Source organism: Ricinus communis, chromosome 4 (genome assembly GCF_019578655.1).
Source record: "Ricinus communis isolate WT05 ecotype wild-type chromosome 4, ASM1957865v1, whole genome shotgun sequence".
Lineage (NCBI taxonomy): Eukaryota > Viridiplantae > Streptophyta > Magnoliopsida > Malpighiales > Euphorbiaceae > Ricinus > Ricinus communis.
The window spans coordinates 28,202,972-28,227,262 of record NC_063259.1 but is presented as its reverse complement, the minus strand read 5'-3'; the positions used below and the strand labels follow the sequence as shown (position 1 = coordinate 28,227,262).

The following is a 24,291-nucleotide window of genomic DNA, read 5'->3' as shown; positions in this document are numbered from 1 at the left end:
TATGGACAAGAGACCATGTTCTGGGCCGGGCTAAAACAGCAGCGACGTCGTATAAGGAAGATGTATATGGGGTTAATTCTGAATTGAGACTCGCAATTTTGTTCAGTTCCAAATCAGCCCAAAAGAATTTCCTCAGTTTTTTAATAACATAGCTCTGTATATATGAAATTTATAAATTTTCATATTGTACATAATTTAATATGGCAAGTATATAATACCTTTTAGTATGTTTTTCTTAATTCATACATCTATTTTGAAGATAAAAGTAATTTGTTAATCTATTCTATATTATTTTTAAAAAATAAAATGATAATTTTAATATTTGAAAACATTAAAATAAGAAAGAATATTAAACAAATGAACTCTAAATCACTAATTCTCAGGGGCAGTAGAAGAATAAAAGGGTAACCAAGAAATATAATTTGTTCGGGCCCATATAATGTTAAGCACATAGCATCAGTAGCTTTAGCAAGAGTAACCTCTGGGAAAAAGTTGCATCAAGAATACAATGCCGCATGCATATAATATTACTGCTGAAATTAACATCTATGATTCAACTGCAGTAACTTAAGAGGCGTCAGCAGAAGGTTGGGTCACTCCACACTTCACTAACAACTTGCTCAGAGTCTGGCGAGCAAACCTGGTACTTCACTTCTCCAGAGGGCAGGAGGAAGACTTCGGCCAATTCAAGCTTATCAGATGGAAGACTGAATTTATAAAATAAAATAAAAACTAAATTTACAGTGATACAAATTAAAATAATATTCTTTAGATATCTTTTAAATACACGTTTTAATATACTTTTAGAAAAAATTTTGAAAAAAAAAATCATATGAATAAAAAAATTTAAAAAATATCACTAAAAAAATTAATTCTGGAAAATATAATTTTTAAAATAATGTCTCGTAAAATATTTTCATTTATTTTTTAAATTAAGAAAATAGCTCTATATTTTAGCAGATTTATTCAAAACCTCTCCATCTAGTTATTTCTCGAAGGAGTCAACACGTTTTTATCCTAATTCATTAATTTGTTTTAAGAAAATCCCAATGCCACATAAGTAAAAGTCGCTGAATATTAAAGTCAATTTTTTTGAATTTTTTAATTTTAAAAAATAATCGTATAGTATGGCTCACGTATTAAAAATGTTGAGAGAACCGAACAACTAAGAAAAAAGTTCAAAGTTGATAATGATTTTGAAACTAAATCTTAAAATAATATAATCGTAATTTACGAAAATTAAAAATGAAAATAATCAGATATAATTTCTTTAAATTGTTTCGTATCCAGTATTAATTTTACTATAATAGATATAAAGTAACTATAAAATATAAAATATATAGTCATATTATATAAGTTTAATATAAAAATAAAATGAATTACTCATAGAATAAGACATCCAAAATGACAAAAAAAGATAATTCAATTTAAGGAAACAAGTAAGAATAAAAAAAAAAAAAAAAAACAATGGAAGGAGAGAAATGTGAGGGTCGCTGATTGATTAAATAAGTGGAACTGATGGGGAAAGGGGATTGCATTTTCAACACGTTCAAACTAACCTGTTATTCAGCTTTGACATATGAGACTGATGTTGGTCGCTGCAGCCTATTGCTCTTAATATTCAAACTCTTCATTCTTTCAAGTCACCTTCTTCTTCTCTTTCCAGTTTTTTCTTTTTTCTGCATTAGCTTCGTTTTATATTAAATTTAATGGTCAATTCTTCATTTCTCTCCTCCACCTTAGGACTCCATTTTATTAAATCTCTTTTTTTTTTTCTTGTATTTTTTGGTTTGATTACCAACCTTGCTTTTTGCACAAAATACAAATATGCCCCATTGTAAAATTTACATACTTTTTCTTTTTTCTTTTCCTAAAATGAGTTGTGATTTAGATTTTTATTCTAAAATTTAAGTTTGGTCCAAGACGCCTTTAGAAAAATGACATTTCATTCAAATAAAATTATAACTTTTTTTTTTTTTATAAAATATGAATGAAGCTAAATAAGAAAAAAGAATTCAAATGCAATTAAAATTAATTGATTAATGCCGTAGCAGATAGTGATGGAAATTGAATTTATAAATAAGCATCCAATTATAAAGTTATTGGTCGATCATACTCTAATCCATAAAGAATGATTTGCTTGCATTAGTTAATTATTGGATTCCTCAGAAAAGGATCAAAACATTTGAACTTTAAAAGCACTTATTCGTTGGTAAGAATGAGAGGCTGGCATATTCTATTGTAATTAATTATGTTGGCAAAAACTTATCATCAAGACTTTTAATTAATAATTATTTTTTGGTTGGTAAAGTACATTATATTATTTAAGTTACGTGCGCATGTGCGTTGCATTGAGATTCCTGTAGATCCGCTTAATTATATATCTTCAGCAAATATATTGGTCTCACCTCAATCCAGCTCCAAATTTACGAGCATTTTCCTTCTCTTTTTGTGCATGTGTTTATATAATCGGGGTTAATTAGTAACCGCTACTTACATTCACAAATAGTAGACTGTGGAAATAACAATTCATTAATCTAAAAAGAAATTGAAATTTATTATGTTACTAAATAATCGGTAAACAATAATCTAGATGGGAAAATATAAGAGTATACAAATAAATGAGAGTTAGGTGATTTAAATGAGAAGGGCATGGTAGGTGAATTTGGTTCTGATGTCTCTCTGCTCTGATAAAATGTTTTTGTATTGGCTCGAAATTTTGACTAAAAAACACAGTGGTCCCTTAAATAGCCAGTAAAACTTCTAGACATGTAATTTAATGCCAATGGTATGACCACAGTGCATGTTAGTTATGTACAATAAAACAACACACACACATAAAAGGGAATGGATGCCTTTTCCTGCTCATTTAAAACCCACAAATTTTTAATGCATCAGCACTTCTTTTAGATTTTAAAAATGCAATAAAGACCATCATCCAATTTAATTTGATTCCTCTTAAGTAACTAATGTGTTAATTTAACTTGTTAAATAATGAGGTATTGAGTGTGCACAAGCTCCTTAAATCCAGATTCAATTGGAGCAATCAATATGCATATTTGAATGCAGCCCGCAAGATTACATAGTAGGAGGAGAAGATGCCATTGCCATAAGAGTGCCTCCAAATTGTACACTACTTTAAGGGCAGACCAAATGGTGCCTGAAAGACTTTGCAACGACCCTACCCTCTTATATCCATCTGGAAAATAGAGGGAAAGGGCAGCGTCCTTTGATTCTTAATCCCAAAAGTAACTTTTTATGTAGTTTTTTTGCCCTTTTTCCTCTTCTCTTTTTCTTCCTAACTCCTCGTTTGACTTTATAACTATTGCAGCCATTGACGTCACTTGTAAACAATTTAATTCTATAATAATAATACTCTGCAAATTAAAAAGAAAGAAACAAAAGAGACCCTTGTCCTGTTGTCCACCTCCAACCCTGACACGTGACAGCTCATCGCCGTGGTAATTCTGTTAATATTCAAAAACTCCATGGCTTATTTAATAAAATCTAAAAACTCGCTCACTATCCATAGTGACTCACTCAACGACGAGACTAAGCTTACCCTGCATTGCATTGCTTCGCGGGCTCAACTAGACTTTCTCTCTCTCTAGAACTAGAACTAAAAACATATCTATTTTTCTCTCTCTAGAATACCTGCCCACTAAAATATAAGAGTCTAAAAATCCTAGCAACTTATATATTTATTTCGTGTGTTCTCTGTTAGGCAGCAAGCTATCCTCTATCTCTCTATCAATGGATACGATGACGTTTTCTAAAGAAGCTTGAAGCGGTTTGCCGGCATCCGGGATACAACTCATTTTCACTGCTCTCATGTATACGTAGCGTTTAAGCGTTTCTTTTACAAAATGGGTTGCGTTATCGGCAAGACCACCACCGCCGGCGACCGTCGGAGCCGTGCTGTTGGATCTCCTAACCGAGGCCGGAGCTCCGGCGATACTTCTGCTACCGTTACCGGGGCTGTTAATGCTGTTACTAGGAATAAAAAAGAGAGGCAGAAGGCTAGAAACGCCGGTGATTTTCATACGGATGTTTTGACGGCGGAGAGACGGCGACCACGACCGCCGGAACCTGTTCTTGGGTACCAGCAAGGTTGGCCGTCGTGGTTAATGGCGGTAGCCGGTGACGCCATCGGTGATTGGACTCCTCGCCGAGCTAACACTTTCGAGAAGCTTGATAAAGTAAACAAATTTAATAATTTTATTAAATTAATGTGGCATTTAATATTACGTGGCAAGTTTTGTTCTTAATTTATTAATAGTGATAATTATTATTGTTATGTGTTTTGATGATTAGATTGGCCAAGGTACATATAGCAATGTATATAAAGCAAGGGATCTGATAACAGGAAAGATTGTTGCTTTAAAGAAAGTAAGGTTCGATAATTTAGAGCCAGAGAGTGTTAAATTTATGGCGAGAGAGATTCTTGTCTTGAGAAGATTAGATCATCCCAATGTGCTTAAGCTTGAAGGTTTGGTTACTTCAAGAATGTCTTGCAGTCTTTATTTGGTGTTTGAGTATATGGATCATGATCTCGCTGGACTCGCAGCATGCCAAGGAGTCAAGTTTAATGAGGCTCAGGTATATCCTTGATGAATACTACAGGTGTCCTTTTCTTTTCAAAAATATTTTTTGTTGGTAGTTTTGATTTAATTTGTGTTTGTTGAGTGAAGTAGATTTTTCTATTGTATTGTGGGGAATGTTAGTTTGGTGGTGTGGAAGGCTTTGGGTATGTGGTTTCAAGGTTGTTTTTAGCTTTTGGATGTTTTGCATTTTACTCTTTGTTTTCCCAACTAGGTCTTTCTAGACTATGGCGAAGGCTATGTTTGTCTTTTTTTGTTTCTCTTGTTGAAGAGCTTTGGTATTAGTACAAAGACCTCTCCACAGTTATGGGGTCCCATGCCTAGTAGTTTGTGTTACTATGATCTGTGGAACTTTCATATGTGTATATGATGTTCTGTAATTTTTTGGGCTTGAAAATTCGTCGAAATTTCATAGCTTATGTCATAACATGTGGATTCATAGTCACTAGGGACACTCCCTTTTTGTCTCCTCATCATATAGTTTCTAATTGTATATTTAAAAAATGTGCCTTCTCTCTCTCCTTCTGCCTTTTTCAAGTCGACTTTTTATATGAATATGCATAGAAAGATAAAGAGGTTAACTTCAATTTTATTGATTTTTGAAAAGAACTTTATGCTATTCTCTCTGTTTATATACCACATTTTTGTTAATCCTGTTGAAGTGTTTTTTTATTTGTTGGATGGAATAGAAAACATTTTTTATATTTTTGCAAGTTGAATAGAATAGAAAACATAAGCTTTCAGCTCCATCTAATTGTCATTCAGAGTGCAATATTAAGAATATTAATACAGAACCCTTGAATGCAAATTATGTTATTGATTTCATCTAGAACTCCAGAATACCTGTAACAGTCTTCCATTTTGCCATCTATCCCAGGTAGTGATTACATGCTTGAGCTTGATTTTAGTTCAGAGTTAATTATTTTCTTTTATTGTCAAAAGAAGGTTGTCAATTTCTTCTCTCTTTTTGTTTTTGATTTTAGCAAATAATGATATGGGATATATTCTTTCTCAGTCAAGTTAGTTTGTCTTTTCTATTTTACTTTTTTTGGTTTTAAAGCTAGAAGCATTTTAGTTACTTGTGGACAAAATGTGACAGCTTTCTGCTTCTTAAGGCTTAGTTGAGTTCAAGCTAAGAAACTCTTTAGAAGTAGCACAAAGAAACTTGAAAATGGCTTTTGTTTACACAAATTAAGTGATCAGCACATATAACTATCTGTTTCTTACAAGTTAGCTGCCTATAATTTGATCTCTTTTTCCAAGAAAAGAACATCTTCTTCAGATCAATAATGGAATTAGAGAGCAATGTGACACAGCACAAGTAATGATAAGTTTGATGCTTGTTTGAGCTGATATATTTCTAAGTAGAAGTCTATTTCCTGTATAGCACGTTACCTCTAAAATCCTTCGTTTCTGTCCAAATATAAAAACATTGATTGAACTGCATATATGTAATTATTTCTTTTGGTATATTGCCTTTGGAATTTGCAAGCATCCTATACCTTGAACAGTATATTGCTAAATGTAAGTAAATGTTTTAATATTAGTTCTTTAAATGGTACTTTACCTGTTTTGATTTAGTAATTATCTGCTCTCGAGTTTTTGACATAATCAAGAATAGGTCTATTTGGCTGACTGATTATATTTTTCAATTTGTTCTCCTTTGCAGATCAAATGCTATGTCAAGCAATTGCTAGCTGGCCTCGAGCATTGTCACAAACGAGGTGTCTTGCACCGCGATATCAAGGGTTCCAATCTGCTTATTGATAATGAAGGAGTTCTGAAAATTGCTGACTTTGGACTGGCAACTTTCTTTGATCCTGAGAGAAAAGTTCCGATGACTAGTCGAGTTGTTACCCTCTGGTACCGTCCTCCCGAGCTTCTTCTCGGGGCCACTTATTACAGTGTTGGTGTTGACCTTTGGAGTGCGGGCTGCATTTTGGCAGAACTACTTGCTGGGAAGCCAATAATGCCAGGACGGACAGAGGTACTGTTCTGGTTGTGCTGATCAGGTTAAATTATTTCTGTACAGATTTATTTCTTCTGCTGAAATGCTGCTGCTGCTGCTGCTGCTACTGATACTGCTACAGTCCTTTTGCAATATTAGTCTGAGTGCACATTGTCTTTAATCTGACTAATCTGCTTTCGGAAATGGTTGTTAGATCTCATGTTAGTCTGCTAGAATACATTTTGATTGACAGGGAGACCCGTGTCGAGGCAACAAAATTAAAGTCTCCAATCATTCATGTAATGGAATCATCTCCTTATCATGATAGGTGCATGAAGTTGTTTACCTATTGATTTTTAAAATTTATATTGCTTTGAATCTGATTTGGCAGCATTGTCCTGTTTGTCTTTCTATTCCTGCTATTACAGTCTTTCTTGTTCTGTCTAACAGTCAGCAAGTTCCATTGACTTGTTTCTCATTTGTTTTATTTTTTGCTTAGGTTGAACAACTGCACAAGATATTTAAGTTATGTGGTTCCCCATCAGAGGAGTACTGGAAGAAATCAAAACTGCCTAATGCAACCCTTTTCAAACCTCAGCAGCCGTACAAACGCTGTATAGCAGAAACCTTCAAAGATTTTCCACCTGCTTCTCTGCCTTTAGTAGAAACTCTTCTTTCAATTGATCCTGATAATCGTGGAACTGCCACTACAGCTCTAAATAGTGAAGTAAGTGATGTTGACCAATAAAAACCTTGTACATAAATCTGAGGATGGCTTAATATTGTACAAAAATTGGAAAAAGTAAAGGAACCATGACATGCTTTCAACTCAGTTTTGTTGCCAAACCAGCATGTCAAATGAAATTCAATACAATTTCTGAGTGTAATCATGTAATTGGTTTTCTGACTTCAGTTCTTTAATACTGAACCTCGTGCTTGTGAGCCATCAAGTTTACCCAAGTATCCTCCTAGCAAAGAAATGGATGTGAAGTTGAGAGAAGAGGAAGCAAGAAGGTTTATTTATTCTTCTTCATGCCTACTTTATTTGTTTTGGAATGTTCTCGACTACTTGCTGATACTCTTAATGTGATAATTTACCTCTCAGGCAAAAAGGCCTTGGTGGAAAGTCAAATGCTGTTGATGGTGCTAGAAGAGTTAAAATTCGAGATCGGGTTGGCAGGGCGATTCCGGTTCCAGAAGCCAATGCAGAAATTCCATCAAACGTAGACGTATGTAGAAGATTTTTGTTTTAGTTACCTGATAAACTATCTGCTTCTCAATTTGGTTATTTATTGCACTAGATAGTAACTGAACATGATTGGAGTAATATTGTCATCTACATTTTTCTAACAGTGCAAGGATTGGTCTGTTGAAATTAGTGGTCTTTAGGATTTGAAGTTATGTGGCAACAATGGGGATGCCTCTGTTAAGGTTCTTTGACAATCATCCTGTACTCTTCGGGCTCTGTCAAGTTGCTTCTCTTTCACCAGGGGTTCAGTCAGAGACTTGGAGGGTCTTAATCATCTAGCCAAACTAATTTTTAACCTGATTATAGTAGGATATGTAGAGTTGTCAACTGGTTAGGTCTATCCCTGCATCATTATCTATAGGTGTCGCATGGCATTACATTTCTACTCTACCTTGCGATATCCAATGTAACCTTTGGCTTGATGTTCCTTTTCCCCCAATATTTTCAGAGATGGAGAGTCATGACACAAGGAAATGCCAAGAGCAAGAGTGAGAAATTTCCACCTCCTCATCAGGATGCAGCAGTTGGACATCCTATAGATGCATCGCAAAAAGGCCCTGTATCATTTGGTGCAACTGATACTTCTTTTAACTCTTCCATATTCGATTCGAAGTCATCATCTATTAAAAGTGCAGAAGCCATTGGGGGCCCCTCCAGAAGAAGGAAAACTAATAAAGAAGATCCCCAAATGGCTCCATCTCGAAAATTTATCCGCCCATTTAATCCGTCATCAGTAGGACTGTCATTGGATCTATTATTCAAGGGAAAATCTGAGGTTTTTGGCAGCCGGAGGTAGAGTACGAAAGTGAGGAGCTACTAGGGGCTTCAATGCTTTTTGTTTCTTTTTTCTTTTACTTATTTAATTATTGTTCTCATTTATTATACCCATTATATAAATACTCGGTGTATAATCCGCACAATAGAGGCCCCAGTGTTAGTGTATACTGCAAGTGTAATTCCACTTTTCTTGTACAGTTCTTTTTTTTTTTTTTTTCTTTTTCTTTTGGTTTTTCGGAAGCTGAGTGTGCTTCCTCAATTGAGAATGAAAGTTTTTTGTTTTTATTTTTTGATCAAGAGCAAATTCATTAAATAGACAAAGAAGAATCAGATTACAAAATAGAAGCTAAGCTTGAGGAGGACCAAACATCCAGGAAACAGGCTGGGTATTGATCTTCCTTGCTTTAGGCGATGAAATCAGCTGCTCTTGCAGTTCTTTTAACTAAGATTACACAGATTACAGAACATGCAGAAATTGACATTAGAGACGTCGTGGCTTGACCTGATGACAAGGGTCGGGCTTAGGCAGGTTTTTTTAGGGGTTGATCAGGCTGGGCGGTACATCTATAAAATTGACTGGATCATCAAGCGAACCTGTCCAATTGACATCTATTTTTTTTTCTTTTTTTTAGGAAATGTTTTCTTTATTTTAAAAACTTGATTTATTAGTTTTCTTAATATGTTATTTTTAATATTTCTTCCTTTTAAAATGTATTTGAACAAATGATATTTATGAATATTTATATACTAAATTAATCTTTATTTATTTCTCACATTTAAGATGTTAAAACTAGTCTAAAAGATAAAGATTGATATAAATCATGATAGGTTATATTATTATAATTTTAATCATTAAATTTAAATTTAATAGTTAACATTTTATTATTTGATAAAAAACTATATATTATATGAAGTTTAAATTAATTTTTCGATAAAACTTTAGATATTTAATTAAATTTAATAATAAAAATTGTAAAATATGAAGTATCTTAATCCAAAGATAAAACTCTTCTTATAACATAAAAATTGAAGAAGAGACGGAGAAAGCGTGGCGGATGAACACAAATAGACGGAAACTGAGCCAAGAAAATGGACTGATAGTCAGTTTGGCGGTTACTATGTACTATGTCCTAGGCCATGGCTTTTACTATATATATATATATATATTTTAAGATTAATTTAAATTATGTCGGATAAAAATTTAATCGGTAATAAAAAAATTTCTTTAAAAATCTTAATTTCTGGTGGACACTCAAAATTAGTTAAATAAAAAAAGAACTTGCTGTACCATTTCTTTCCTTGTTGATGCTCCAGACTACTTTTTCAATAATTAATCATCGTCAACGTCAACACCCCAAATCCTTTTCTTTTGCCATTCACATTCTCCTTTTTTTTTTGTCTTTTGCTTTTCTACTCCTTCTCCACGAAGTTACCTTCCCCATGAAGTTGTCTCTCGCCCCTTAACTTCACTACACACTCACTAGTCACGACACTGCTTCTTATTTCACTCTTGAGACTTGTTTATTTTCTTTTTCTCTCTCTCACTCTCTGTTTCTTTGTTTAGTTTTGCAATGGCGACTAGTAGTAACAGTCCCCGAGATCATATAGAGCATCTTAGGAAAACGACGTTTTCCATCGGCGGACAAGAGAATCCACTGGCTTCCATGCTTGACAAGGCTGTTGAGTATCTCTCTGCTGAACTCTATGCCAAGGATGTTCACTTTCTCATGGAACTCATCCAGGTTCCTTTTTTTCCCTCTTTTCCGTGATGATATGTTAGTAATAGTATTAGTAGCTATGATTTGTTTTCTGAAGTTTAGCTAAAACAGAATGCAGAAGACAATGAATACCCGGCAGGGGTGGATCCTTCGCTTGAGTTTGTCATAACATCTCGTGATATAACTGCTACTGGTGCATCTGCCACTTTGCTCATTTTCAATAACGAGATGGGTTTTACTCCTAAGAACATCGACTCCATTTGCAGCGTTGGAAATTCCACTAAGAAAGGCAACCGCAAACGCGGTTATATCGGGGAGAAAGGTGTACTCTTTTTTCTTACTCAATTTATTTCTTTATTTTTCTTCACCGAAATGAATAGCTTAACCTATGCATATTTCGTTTCATAAAATCGAATAAGCGGCAAAATATTAAAAATATTCAGTATCATAATATTAAAATCCTTAAATATTAAATATAATCAATTTTTTTGTTAATTTTAATTACTAAAAGTCATTTATTATATATTCAAAATTTTAGCCTAATAATAAAAAAATTTAAACTTTTGTATTAGTTTGCTGTTTTGGTAAATTCTTAAAAAATTATCAATTTAGTCACGATTTAGCACAATTTTAGTCAAATTGAGTTACTAATCAAAATTAAAAAATATGAGTAATAACGGGAATGCAATTTAAGAAATGGTAACTCAAAATTAAGTAACGCGTATAAATAATGTGATATTAAGACTCATCAATTTAGATTTTTCATTTTCTAATTGGTATCAATGTCATTGCTCGCATTGTTTAATTTTGACAAATAACTCAATTAGGCTAAAATTGTATTCAATTGACTAAATTGATAATTTTTTAAAAATTAATTAAAATAGTTAAATTTTATAAAAACTTGAGTTGTTTAGACTATTATATTTAATTTTTTTAAAAGATATATAGATTAAGAGTATAAAAGTGAACAATAATTTAAGAATAGCGTCGGTCATATGATAACTTTATATCTTTTATATTAATTTCTTCTACAGTTTTAGTATCCATTGAATCCCACTCCCATATAATATATATATATACTTTTATGGTAACTAACAACTGCAGTATTTTTCATAAAGGACACTTATATTTCACCGTTGCATAACACTAAAATTTTTTGAAAGTAAGCCGTTACTTATCAAAAACTTATAATAATAATAATAATAGTAATAATTATAGTAATAATAATAATAGTAGTACTAATAGTAATAACAATAGCAATAATAATAATAATAAATTATTATTATTATTATAATAATGATGATGATAATAATACTAATAATGATAATGTATGTGCTAAACTAACTATTTTGACTTAAATGAAATTTTTATACTATGTTTGATTTAAATTCATAAAAAAATTTATTTTATTTAAAAAAAAAAGAGATAAGAGAGAAGATAAAATAAAAATAATAAATTTGAAAAAAATATTTTGTGTTATGAAATATATTGACTCACTAATGTGGAATTTATTTGAAAATTCTATCTATTTTATTAGAATTTAGTTTAACTATAATTAATTTCATACAAATTTAATTACGTAGAATACTAATATTATGTTTGATTGAAATCTGTTAAAAATTTATTTCATTTGAAAAAAATACATGAGAAAGAAAGTAAAATAAAAATGAAAAAGTTGAAAGAGATATTTTGGTGTTATACAGTATGTTAACAAATTAATATGGAATTCATTTACAAATTTTACGGATTTTCATAGAATTTAGATTAATTATAACTAATTCCACATAAATTTGAATACTTAGAATTCTAAATTACTTTCACTTTATTTCAAAATATATAAACTTTTGATTTGCAAATGAATTTTATAAATTTATAGGTTTCAACTAAATATAATGTAAATTAACTTTTACTCCATTTAAATCACATAAATTTTAAATTCACAAATGAATTCTATAAATTTTATGGATTTTAACAAAACACTATGTTAAGATAGATTATATTATGCTGTCAAACCATTTAAAAAGTAATAAATAATAAAAAATTTAAATTTAAACGATAAATTAGGTTATAAAAGGGATAAAAGTAATAAGTGCTGAAATATTAAACATCACCTTAACCTGTCTTATTTGGTAATGCTCATGGGCAACGGTACAATTGAATTGAATTCTTCCAAAATTGCATAATTTCTTTCTTGATTTCAATGTTTCTTTTTTGACAAAGAAATTAAAGAATTGTTTTTGTGAAGATAAAAGAATGGAATTGTAACCACTATGATCTCCAAATACAATTCAATTGGACTGAATTCTTGCATTTTTAGACTTTTCAGATATATCCAACCTGTATGACACTTTTCATTCCAAAAATACGCCTGGTCAAGTTTCATGCTTGATTCCACATATGCCACTGCAAGAGTAATTTGTTCATTTATTAAGCATAGTCGATCTTACTGACTTGCATCTGATTTTAATTTAAAAGAAATACTATTCATTTTTCATATAGTGCATGTTAGTTTATAGTTTTATTTGATGACCAGTTAGGGAGATATAATAATTGTTATCATTTTCTCTTTTTGTTTTTATTTTCACAATTTTTGCCTCCTTGGTCATTCGGGTTTGAAGAAATGCCATGAGATATATCTCAAGAAGTTCTTCTAAGAGACCTTGTTGTTGGTTGATCTACAGGAATTGGGTTCAAGAGTGTGTTTCTCGTTAGTGCACAACCCTGCATATTCAGTAATGGTTATCAGATACGATTCAGTGAAAAGCCTTCTCCAGACTGCAAGCTTGGCTACATAGTTCCTGAATGGGTTGAGGATAGCCCATCTCTTTCTGACATAAAGCAAATATATGGTTCCAGGTGCTCTTTACCTACTACCACCATTGTCTTGCCTTTGAAGCCTGACAAGATGGGACCTGTAAAGCAGCAACTTTCGAGCATCCATCCAGAAGTACTGCTATTCCTGTCGAAGATAAAGTGCCTCTCTGTCAGGGAGGATAATGAAGATCCAAGACTCAATACTGTTAGTGCAATAGCTATTACAAAAGAGACCAATTTCGTGACAAGGAAGAATATTGATGCCGAATCCTACACACTCCACCTGTCTGCAGAGGAAAATGGTGATAGCTCCAGGGCAGAATGCAGCTACCATATCTGGAGGCAGAAGTTTCCTGTTAGACAGGAAAACAGAGTTGAGAGGAGAATGGATGTGGAGGATTGGTTGGTTAGTTTGGCTTTTCCTAATGCAGAGCGTCTGCATCGAGGAACCAGCTCACCTGGAGTTTATGCATTCCTTCCTACAGAGATGGTTACAAATTTCCCATTCATAATTCAAGCAGATTTTATTCTGGCATCATCAAGAGAAACGATATTGTTGGACAACACATGGAATCAAGGGATTCTTGACTGCGTGCCCTGTGCTTTTGTCAATGCATTAATCTCGCTGGTAAAAAGTACAGAAGATGCACCGCTATCTAGTTTGCCTCGAATGTTTGAGTTCCTGCCACTCAGCGGCTCTCCCTATCCAAAGTTGAATGTTGTCAGAGAATCAATCAAAACAAAACTGGCTGCGGAAAATATTCTCCCAAGTGAGTCATACACGGTGCAGAAATTCTTTCATAAGCCATGTGAAGTTCGCCGAATAATGCCTGAATTTTGGAATATACTGAAGAAGGCAAGGAATCAAGGAGTGAGCTTGCATAATCTCTCATCCCATGGTTCTTATATTCTGAGTTCTTCATTTGACAAACCGGAATATGATCAAATACTGAATTTCCTGGGAGTGGGATCAGTGAACAATGAATGGTATGCAAAGTGCATTCAGGGCTCTAATCTTGTAATGGGAGTCTCAGACGAAACCTATCTGGAACTTCTCATTTTTTTGGCTGACAATTGGCAATCTAAGTTTCAGAATACCGAGATTTTGAGAATTCCACTTATAGAATATGTAGGTCTTGATGGGAGTGTGCATTTGGCCACTATTAGCGAGTCAACAAGGGGTGTATTGTCGCTGTGCTTTGCCAATGCATTGACTCATGCCTCATGGTTGATTGATTGGAATAAAGAATTCAGATGCGCTGCGAAATGGTTTTTTGTGCCTCTAGGTACACAACAAACTATCAGGTCATGTTCCAAAAAACAAGTAGTGTGGGATTGGCTTATAAACCATGTCAAACTCACTGCTTGCAGTGTGTACGAGTATGCAACCGTACTCACTAATCATGTCAGTGCTGACCGAAAACTCGCCATTGCCTATGTTCACTTCTTATATCATTCCTTCTCTCGCCAGTATCTATCAGATTCACAGATTAACAATCTACGTGATGTTGTGCCTCTTGTGGACAACTATGGGAATGTGAGAACGAGGAGGAGTGCAGTTCTTGTACCAGCTAATGAAAGTGAATGGGTGCGGTTAATTGGTTCAAATCCCTGGAGAGAAGATGGCTATATTGAGTTGGGAGAAGACTACTCACGTCCTGCATGTTATGCTGGTCAAAGCATGACTGGAAAGCAGCTTATACTATTTCTGAAAGCTCGTCTTCGTGCTGTTGATATTCCTCATATATCTCCTCCCGATGCTGGAATCCCAGCGGTGTCTGCAACACTTACGAAGCAGAATGCGTTCTTGCTGTTGGAATGGATTCGCTATCTGAACAATAAGGGCAATGGCATTCCAGACAAGTTTTTATCTTGCATAAAGAATGGTAGCTGGCTGAGAATTACCATGAATGGCTTTCCTGGTCACAGACCACCATCTCAGTCATTCCTACTCACCTCGGGAAATTCCGACTGGGGAAGCATTATGCAGCATGGATCTGTACTTGTGGACATTCCATTAATTGATAAGAGCTTCTACGGTGATGAAATTTATAAGTACAGGGAGGAGCTAAAATCAATTGGAGTCATGTTTGAATATAGAGAAGCGTGTGAATTTATTGGGAAGCGACTCATGTCTCTTGCTACTTCATCTACCTTAAGCAAAAGCCATGTGATTGCAATGCTCAATTTTATTAGGTTTTTGAGGAAAAATTTGCTTTCTCCAAGTGGTTTTATTTGCAGCGTTAAGGATGGAAGATGGCTGCACACATCCCGTGGTAGCCGATCTCCGGTTGGATCTGTTTTGTACAATCAGGAGTGGGCAAGTGCTAAGCAAATAAGTGACATCCCCTTCATTGATCAACAATATTATGGCGATGAAATTCTTTATTTCCAGACAGAACTTCAGCTCCTTGGCGTCACCATTGGCTTCTGTGAAAATCACCAGGTGGTTGTGGACTTTCTGAACCCTTCGATGTTGAACAATCTTACAGCTGAAACTCTTTATTTGGTATTGGATTGCATTCGCCATATTCAATCTGCTGAAAAACTGGTTAATGCTTGTAAAAGTGCAAAATGTCTGAAGACTGACTTTGGTTATAAGCGTCCAGGTGAATGCTTTTTGTTTGATCCTGAATGGGGTTGCCTTCTAGAGATTTTCGGTGGTTTTCCATTCATTCTTGATAGTTTCTATGGAAGCAACATCATTTCTTTTAGAAAGGAGTTGAAGCAGCTGGGAGTAATAGTAGACTTGGAGGAGGCTGCTAAAGTCTTTGCGCTCACTTTTAAGCAGCAGGCATCATTACATTCCATTACCAAGAATAATGTTCTTTCTTTCCTGGCATGCTACAGACAGCTAAAGGGGTCTCCTCAAAAACTTCCTCCAGATCTGACGAGCTGCATCCGTGAAGCAAAATGGTTAAAGACTAGGCTTGGTTATTATAGATCTCCGCAAGACTGCATCCTGTTTGGGCCTGATTGGGAGTCAATCTCTCCAATTACTCTGCTTCCTCTTATTGATGATAGTGACACTTGTTATGGGAAGGAGATATATGAATATAGAAAGGAACTAAAGAGTTTGGGGGTGGTTACTAGTTTTACAGATGGCTTGAAGTTCGTGGTTGATGGTCTTTGTTTTCCCCAGGATCCCAGAAGCATAACTCCTGCGAATGTGTTCTCATTGCTCGAATTTATCCGGATTTTCTTGCAAAAGGATTCATCTCTTCCGCAGGTTTTTCTGAAAAAGGCTTCTAAAAAATGGTTGAGGACCAATGCAGGTTATGCGGCTCCAGACATGTGCTGCTTGTTCGATTCGAATTGGGGATCCCATGTGAAGCAGACTGATGGACCTTTCATTGATGATGGATTTTATGGTTCTATAATTACATCATACAAAAGAGAACTCAGTGCTATAGGAGTCATTGTTGAATTAGAAAAGGGATGCTCATTGCTCGCCAGTCACCTAGTTTCTCATTCTGAATTTGCCACCATACTACGAATATATGAATTTTTGATTCAATACAAGTGGAAGCCTGGAAGTACAACAACTGACTTGATTTGGATTCCATTTGGAAATGAAGATGGAAAGTGGGTTAATCCAGGAGCATGTGCTCTACATGACAAGGATAATCTCTTTGGCTTGCTGTTGAATGTTCTAGAGAAACACTATCAGCCGAGGTTGCTCAATTTCTTTTCCAGCGAATTTGGCGTCAAAAGCAATCCTTCAATCGATGATTACTGCAAGCTTTGGAAGACTTGGGAAAACACAGGACACCAATTGACGCATGCTGCATGTTGTGCATTCTGGGGGTGGGTTATTAAGCAAAAGAGCTCAAAAGTAGAAAAAATTCTGGCCGATGACTTGGCAAAACTTCCCGTTCTTTCAGGCTCTGGTGAAATATTGATGTCCGACAAGTGCGATGTTTTTATAGCGGATGACCTTCAACTGAAAGACCTCTTTGAGAAGTGTTCAACCCGCTCTATATTTGTCTGGTATCCTCAGCCAAGCGCCCCTTCTTTGCCTCGGAGTATGTTGCTTGAAGTGTACAGGAAAATCGGGGTTCGCACAATCTCTGAATCAGTGCAGATGGAAGAACTCTCTTTAGAAGATAGTATAGAGCTTAAGCAGGCGAGTGCAAACGAAATTGGGATTGGGAAAGGGCTGGTTAGACTCATTTTGGGCTTTCTAGCTGATCCTTCTCTTAAAATGGAACCAAAAACAAGGCATGAAGCTGTAAAGTGCCTCCTCCACCTCACTCTGTTGGAGACAGTGGAGCGAATTGAAGTAAGCTACAGTTTATCACTCTCATCTGGTGAGATCGTGAAAGTAAGAACTGAACGAATGCTACGCTGGGACAAAGAGAGTTCTAAGCTTTTCACACAGAAGACGAATAGAGCCGGTGGACAGAGAAATCTCGTTGAATATGCAACATATTTCTCTGAGGCAATAGCTGAGGGAGTGTTATGGGAGAAAGAAAGTCACATACGTGCGCTTTCTGAGTTGATTAGGTTGGCTTTCGTGCTGAATTTTGATGAAGAAGCAGTTGAATTTTTGATGAAATCCAAAAATCTGCAAGTTTTCGTGGAGGATGAGGAGTTCTTGTCTGCTGCATTCCCCTCTCCCTAGGTCTATGCTGAACTGATTGCTAGTTGTATGTAAACTTTACTTTTCCCCCCCGCTACTGTGTTTATGCATGTTTGATGGTAAGTGCTATGGGTTTAAAATATGTAATACTTAGTGCTCTGCCTATGGGAGCATAGTCTTTTTGTATATAAATGACTGCTGCGTTCTGTTTCTTTTCTATGATCAAGTCTTGCACTACTCTGAACTGCAATTCAAGGGAACTGGCATTTATATTCAATATGCTCACATGCAATGTGTTTTATGTCTTTCCTTTTTAACTATTAAACATGCTAAAACACCAATTTGCCATATATTATGTGATTTTCTTTCTGTTCTACCATGTATCTTGAGATCGCACCCTCGATCTTGTCAGAACCAAATAGTAAATCCATGTAAAGTTTTGAGAATTTGCAATGATACAACGTATCTAAGTAGACATGTAGTTATAAAAATCACGAAGGAAAGAAGGTTAAAGAAGAACAATTTACATCTTAAACACTGACTAAATTACATGGGAAGCATAATTATTATGGACTGGTGTCTGATTATAGAACATATAACCCTTAACATAATAAGAAAAGTTCCTACTGCGAAGTACTTCTCTAATGATGAGATTAGAACCCAAAAAAGAAAAGGAAAAATGAAAAAAAAAAAATTAAAATTAAGCGCCTGTTTTGCTTGCCAGTAGACGGGCATTGTCATAGCCAGCGCATGCTGGATTAGCATGACTTAACATTCAGCAGATTCTTTACAGCTCCTGTTCTTCCCATGGGTAAAACCCTTCTTAATCTGCTTCCTCTCTTTGCTTTCTTCCTTTTTTTGGTCTCCGAATCCTGAAGCAATGAGTTATCCGTATAATTTTTCTGGAATCCATTGTTTTCTATAATTTGCTAAGTCATTTTATGGTTTTAATCAAATTTCTAGAGGACTGTTCATGCTAATAATAAAAATAAAGACAACAGGTCAGGCTATATACATACCGCATTAGTCGAATTCCTTGATTCAGTTGTCTCAGAAGAGTCGTCCTCAATTGATTTTTTATCCGAATCATCATTCTTGTCTTCAACTGCATGCACCTGAAGTTCTGATCCAAAACCATCATTAACTGTGAGCATTCTGAAGATTTGTAGTAAAATCTTCTTATTTAATAATGAAACCGAAGAAATATATTCGTATATATACTTACCGTCGTCGTCATCTTTGATATGGGGCAATGGTTCAATAAAATACACTCTAAAACTTGGTGATCCTGGATAGAGACTGTCTGCGGTTATGCTGCTGAGCCTTACAATTTCATCCTCGTCTTCTTCTTGTCGATCTCCAACATGTACTGTTGTTTTTATTGCTTTCACAGCTGCGAAGATGGCTGCTGTTGGCATGGCATCTGTTCCCTCTTTATCTTCATCTTTAGCATTGCATTTAATACTTTTCTCTTCTTTCAATTTCTCAGGCTCAGGAGCTGGCGCCACCTTCGTAGACCTTAGAATTGGTGCTTCCTTCACCGCCTTGTGATCATGCTCAGCATCCTTAGATATTGTTGTTTCATCAGATTCCAGGAGAGGTGCAACCTTGAGATTATCTTCTTGGGAAGAAATGCTTTTGCCATCAAATTCATGAGAAGGAGAGGATACAATATCAGAGTCAGAAGCACCATCTTTAAGCAGCTCTTTCTTGGAAAGGCCTGTAGGTGAGTTTTTCAAAGCAGGTCCAGTTCTACGTCGAATTCTCATCTCTTCGAACCTCCGCCGGAGAAGAGGCCGGATTCTGACAGGTACTTTATCAGCTTCAGAGTCGAACTTTGATCCTCCACAACCCATTATAGAACTCAAGAAAAGGATCAAGGAAAAGACAATGAGTTATAGAGAGAGAAAAGCAAAATATTGAGAATGAGAATGAGAATGAGAATGAGATGATGATGAGAGAAAGTGCAGATGAGAATTGAGAATATGAAAGAAGATTGAAACAAAGGTAGTTAAGGCAGGCATGGAGTGATCGGGTAATGGTTTGTACAGTCTGTTGTTTCTTCTACTTGTTTTTCACCATAAATAGCTATTATCATCTTATATTACATGCTGTCTAGTTGTGACAAAGTATTAACTAACCCACTTTACCAATATTATGTTCTTTCTGTATTAAAAATAGGAAAAGAATTAATATTTATGCTTAATGCTGCTAAATTTATGCAAGGACATAATTTTTGGCTGTGTAAAAAATAGCAAAGAAAGAGTCAAATGCTGTTTTACTAGAAGAACCAATTGTGTTGGAGCCTATTTGGGAATTCGGATAGGTATTGAAGTGTTGTTACTTGTTAGCCCTTTATTTATTACAGGAGCCTGAAGATAACGAATGAGGCGTGCCATTGTTTTGTTTTACAAGTATGAGTCAGTTATCTGAAGAAAAGGTTATATCCAGAAACTAAGTAGGAACAGTGTGATGGAGGTCCACAAATTTCCACCAGTTTAAAGAAAGAACAAAAGAGATGTAGAAGATGTCCGGATTCAAAATTAGACTGCCAACTAAACATATTAGAAGCTATTTTTGGACTGTGAAGTACTAGTTTCGTCATTCAATGCCTGGATTTGCATCATCCGAAGATTTTCTGCCCTCAGTATTCCAGTTTCCAGCTATACTGAGATTTCCGGGTCTATGAGTTATTATTTTCACTTGTTCATTTCAACAATTGTTTTTAAATTATCTTCATGTCTTATTCTATTTTATATATACTGAAATGATATATATATATTTTTTTTAAATTTCAACACTTGAAAATAAAATATTTTTTAGTTAGAGTGCTGATTGAGCATTTCTTTCTGAATTGAATCAAAGCATTCGGTCTAAAAGAGTCTAAGGACCTGGGAATCAATATAGTAATGAAGGGAGGGAGACAGAAAGATACTGGGTGTATGATTTTATATAAACCATCATAACCAACAAAATAAAATGTTGTTAAGCGCTAGTGTGACTCTTCCTTACAGACCAACTTAAAGAGCTAAAAGAAGCATAAATCTTCTCACCTTAGTTATGCTAATCCTACTCATGAATGTCGACTTTCACGAAGAAAAGTGAGAGATGGAAAAATTAGAAAAAAAAAAAGAAAGAAAAAAAGGCAGAAGGTTACCTACCAGAACACTTGGATCACGGGGCATTGATTTTTAAAGGCAAGAAAGAAGTTGGTAGTGAATGGCATGTGCATATATATATATAAATAGAGAAAATATAGTCTTACTCTTCATTCATATTGGAGATATGGTGGCTGGTGCTTTGCGTAAAGGAAATTTCTTTGCATAAAGTGATTGATATGCCTATTCCCTATTCTTCTTTTCTTTCCTTTTCACTCTCATTTTTTTTTCTTTTTTGGAAAATAAATTGCCTTTCTCTTTTGACATTGAAAGTTTTAAATGATTTTTTAAACCTCTTAGCTTACAGATAAATTGCCAAGTCAAACGCAGCAAAATCTCTGAACAACCTTCTTGTTTTCCATATATGTGTTTTCCTTGACTATTATATTAAATTATCAAGACCGGGCCAAAAAAAAAAAATCACATTTCATTGATTAAATTATTACTGATCTAGTGGTTGAAAAGTAATTAATACTCAGTCAGTCATAGCTGCATTTCTAGTTTTAATGGCTCTTTTTTCTTCAAAGAGATTTAAATTTTTCGACTAAAATAAAAAATAAAAAATATTATATTTTGTTATGTGATCGGATTGGTTTATAAATGACATGTTAATTTTTTATTATATATGAGTACAATTTAAAATTTTATAATATTTAGGGACGGATAGGAAAAAGGTTATATTTTGAAACTATATATATATATATATATATATACATGCATGGTTAACTAATAAGAGTAAATTAATTTAGCTGCCAAACTTATCTCTTCATACATATATATTGAATGTGAGTTAGCACGTAAAATATGAATGCGAGAGCGTTTTTTTTTGAAAAGTACTAATATAGTTTTTCTCCAATATATATGGTAGTATAAATTACATTTTCTTCACTCACAGCTGACGAACATGAAAGGATTAAGAAGAAATTAATGTCCAGAACAATTAATGTTCAAAAGAAATTGCGGCTGCTACTGCTTTCTTCATGATCTTCTCCACTTGAAGAGACCTCAGTTATGCTACTGGAGCTCGAAGATGATGAAGAACACGAAACAGAATCCCAAACAATCTTGTCCGTCTTCATAAAATCAATAAATCTAGGTTGAATGACCACCGCATTATTTACTTTGTTGTCGTTACAAGTTTGAATAGTCTCTCCATTTCTTTCTGTACTTCTATTCTTGAAAAATATTCGACAGAGAACCCACTTCTCCAGTTGATTAAGAGAGTTCTGCAAAAACCAAAAAACTTGAATTTGACTCGCATAATTAAGGAAAATTTACATATATATCAACCGAGAAATGAATGTTGTTTATAACTTGCCTGGGCCGAGTTCTTTGCCTGCGGGTAATAATTGCAAGCTACAGTTCCTGCACTAACAAGGCGATACTCATGCATGATCCAGTCAGTTCTAGTTGCATGAGGAGATTTTCCTCTGTAAAAAACAAGAGTCTTCTTCATCCCCACTACATGGTTCCCGCTTGATGAAGAGCCGATTTGTTTTTCTAAACCAGTTGCCTTCCAATACCCAGAAGCAGTTGCTCTATTGATTCTATTTCCATTTGGATACTTGGATTCCTTGTTGCTGAAGAAGTACCTCTCCTGCTCCGTATTTCCTGAAAATCATTTAAAAGAAAAACTCAACTCATCAATAAATAGTATGTTGAATCAGTGGTAATGTAGTCCTGTTTAGAACTGTGAGATTATAAGTTGGAGCTCAATTAATAGATATTCTAATTTAAAAAAAAAAATGAAAGACGAAGAAGTATTATATGTGGAAGTAACCTGGCAAGTCCCAAGGATCAAACTTGCAGACATTGATATCAGGGATGATAGAAGCAGGCAAAGGCCACGAAAGGACTTTACGTTTGAGGTACTGAAAGACAAGCTCTTCGTCTGTTGGCTGGAAACGAAAGCCAGGAGGTAGTTTGATCATTCCCTCTCTCATAAGGTTAAACTTATGATCCATACTGAACTGAAGTGTGTTGATCTTGGGTTTAAAGCTCCAAAAATAAGCTAATTTTCTGGCAACCAACTCCAAGAACAATGCACACAAGAGAGGCACTAGTACTACAGAAAGGAGGAGAAGGAGAGAAGGGTGGGTGTGATTTAGACGAAAAGAAAGGGCCTCTTTATAGTTATAGCATAGTATCCCAATGGTGGCTTGAGGTGGAGAAAATTTTAATCAAGAAAATCTCTTCGTTTGACATACAAAAAGAAAATTAGAAATTTGATTCAAAGAAAAGGATTCTGCAACTCAAAAGCGTAAGCGGATTGCTAAGTCACCCTTCTTTTAAATTATTGGTAATCTTTAAAATAATAGGATTCTATTTCATTAGATTGTTTTTCAATACTTTGAGATATTTTGTATATAATCGTTATAAAATTTAAAATGTATATATCTCTTTTATTATTTAATTGTAAATCACTATTTAATGACTAAATGTAATACTTTGATATTAATCAAAAACTACTATTTTAACATAAAGTAGGAAAAAAATTCTGAATAGAAGGAAAACATGAAATTAATCCAACATAAAATCAAACTAATTATACAAAGAAAAAGAAAAATGAAGATAATGCTTTATTGGAAAATATTAAAATTTGAAGGGATATAGTGTATTAGTATTTATCACCGCATTTAGGGAAAATAATTAATTTCAGTTGCTCTAAACAATTTTATTAATAGTTATATCTATGAAATCCATTAATTTCGTTTTCCCCATTTCTTTCTAAACCTAAGAACAAAAGAACATCTTAACCTAATATATTGTAAACATATGTCATTATAAACACAGACATGGCAGAACATATAAAACTCATACAATGAGCAGATAATTTATGGTATAAAGGTAAAGAATAATCAGAATTCACTAAATATATAGTAATGAAGTGGCAGAATATATTGAAATAAATATACGTGTTTTCTTTTCTTGAGAAGAATATCAATGTGATTTGGTGCAGATTTGATATATGAAGTTGTAGAGGTAGCTTGACATATGCAGAAGTCATCACAAGTTTCTACGATGGTGAAGCTACAGACACAAAGATTCAAAACCAAAAAAACATAGACAGAAAACCAGAAACAGAAGCATAACAAGGTACTGAAAATAAAGAATAAAAACCTGAAAATGGATACAGAATAACAAAAACAACGACAGTAAACTGAAAAAATCGAAGCCTAATAAACTGCAAAAAACAAGGACAGAAAATTGAAAAACCAGGACAAAATGCTAAATTTTTTTTAAAAGGCATACAATAAGATGATTGAAAATCAGAGCAGGCTGTTATTAAATTTGATTAATGTGTTTAGTATAAAGGAGTAAACCCCTATTTATACAAACAGCTTATGCTATCAAAGGGAAACAAAAATCACCGATACACCATTAAGAAATAATCGTAATCGCAAAGTCAAACTAATTTTAATATCTTAAAATTAACACATTTAC

At 34.2% G+C, this 24,291-nt stretch overlaps 4 protein-coding genes across 4 annotated transcripts; 2 read left to right on the top strand and 2 right to left on the bottom strand.

Moving 5' to 3' along the window:
* Positions 1–3,552: 3,552 nt before the first annotated feature.
* Positions 3,553–8,772, top strand: LOC8269169 (probable serine/threonine-protein kinase At1g54610). Its single transcript, XM_015724582.2, has 7 exons — positions 3,553–4,199; positions 4,315–4,599; positions 6,271–6,588; positions 7,049–7,276; positions 7,463–7,563; positions 7,655–7,778; positions 8,247–8,772. Exons 1-7 carry the CDS (start codon positions 3,867–3,869, stop codon positions 8,592–8,594), a joined length of 1,737 nt encoding a protein of 578 aa, XP_015580068.1. The 5' UTR covers positions 3,553–3,866; the 3' UTR covers positions 8,595–8,772.
* A 1,148-nt stretch (positions 8,773–9,920) lies between these two features.
* On the top strand, positions 9,921–17,998 carry LOC107261958. Its single transcript, XM_025158047.2, has 3 exons — positions 9,921–10,317; positions 10,405–10,615; positions 12,975–17,998. The coding sequence occupies exons 1-3, from the start codon at positions 10,147–10,149 to the stop codon at positions 17,729–17,731; spliced, it is 5,139 nt and encodes a 1,712-aa protein (XP_025013815.2). The 5' UTR covers positions 9,921–10,146; the 3' UTR covers positions 17,732–17,998.
* Positions 17,999–18,211: 213 nt separating this feature from the next.
* LOC8269170 lies at positions 18,212–21,361 on the bottom strand. Its single transcript, XM_002511075.3, is given in 4 exon segments — positions 18,212–18,453; positions 18,455–18,561; positions 18,709–18,812; positions 18,915–21,361. Coding segments are annotated over 4 exon segments (906 nt in total). The 5' UTR covers positions 19,546–21,361; the 3' UTR covers positions 18,212–18,389.
* Positions 21,362–21,619: 258 nt separating this feature from the next.
* LOC8269171 (NAC domain-containing protein 83) lies at positions 21,620–23,066 on the bottom strand. The gene is made up of 3 exons (XM_015725009.3): positions 22,628–23,066; positions 22,166–22,458; positions 21,620–22,073 (listed from the first exon to the last, which is right to left on the bottom strand). Exons 1-3 carry the CDS (start codon positions 22,809–22,811, stop codon positions 21,795–21,797), a joined length of 756 nt encoding a protein of 251 aa, XP_015580495.1. The 5' UTR covers positions 22,812–23,066; the 3' UTR covers positions 21,620–21,794.
* Positions 23,067–24,291: the final 1,225 nt, after the last annotated feature.

Coding starts and splice junctions, on each gene's coding strand:
- LOC8269169 (XM_015724582.2), top strand. CDS start 3,867: ATGGGTTGCGTTATCGGCAAGACCACCACCGCCGGCGACCGTCGGAGC. Junction 7,277..7,462: donor CTACAGCTCTAAATAGTGAA/GTAAGTGATGTT, acceptor TTCTGACTTCAG/TTCTTTAATACTGAACCTCG. Junction 7,564..7,654: donor AGAGAAGAGGAAGCAAGAAG/GTTTATTTATTC, acceptor TTTACCTCTCAG/GCAAAAAGGCCTTGGTGGAA.
- LOC107261958 (XM_025158047.2), top strand. CDS start 10,147: ATGGCGACTAGTAGTAACAGTCCCCGAGATCATATAGAGCATCTTAGG. Junction 10,318..10,404: donor TTCTCATGGAACTCATCCAG/GTTCCTTTTTTT, acceptor TAGCTAAAACAG/AATGCAGAAGACAATGAATA. Junction 10,616..12,974: donor CGGTTATATCGGGGAGAAAG/GTGTACTCTTTT, acceptor GTTGATCTACAG/GAATTGGGTTCAAGAGTGTG.
- LOC8269171 (XM_015725009.3), bottom strand. CDS start 22,811: ATGGATCATAAGTTTAACCTTATGAGAGAGGGAATGATCAAACTACCT. Junction 22,459..22,627: donor TGATCCTTGGGACTTGCCAG/GTTACTTCCACA, acceptor AATGATTTTCAG/GAAATACGGAGCAGGAGAGG. Junction 22,074..22,165: donor AGGCAAAGAACTCGGCCCAG/GCAAGTTATAAA, acceptor TGGTTTTTGCAG/AACTCTCTTAATCAACTGGA.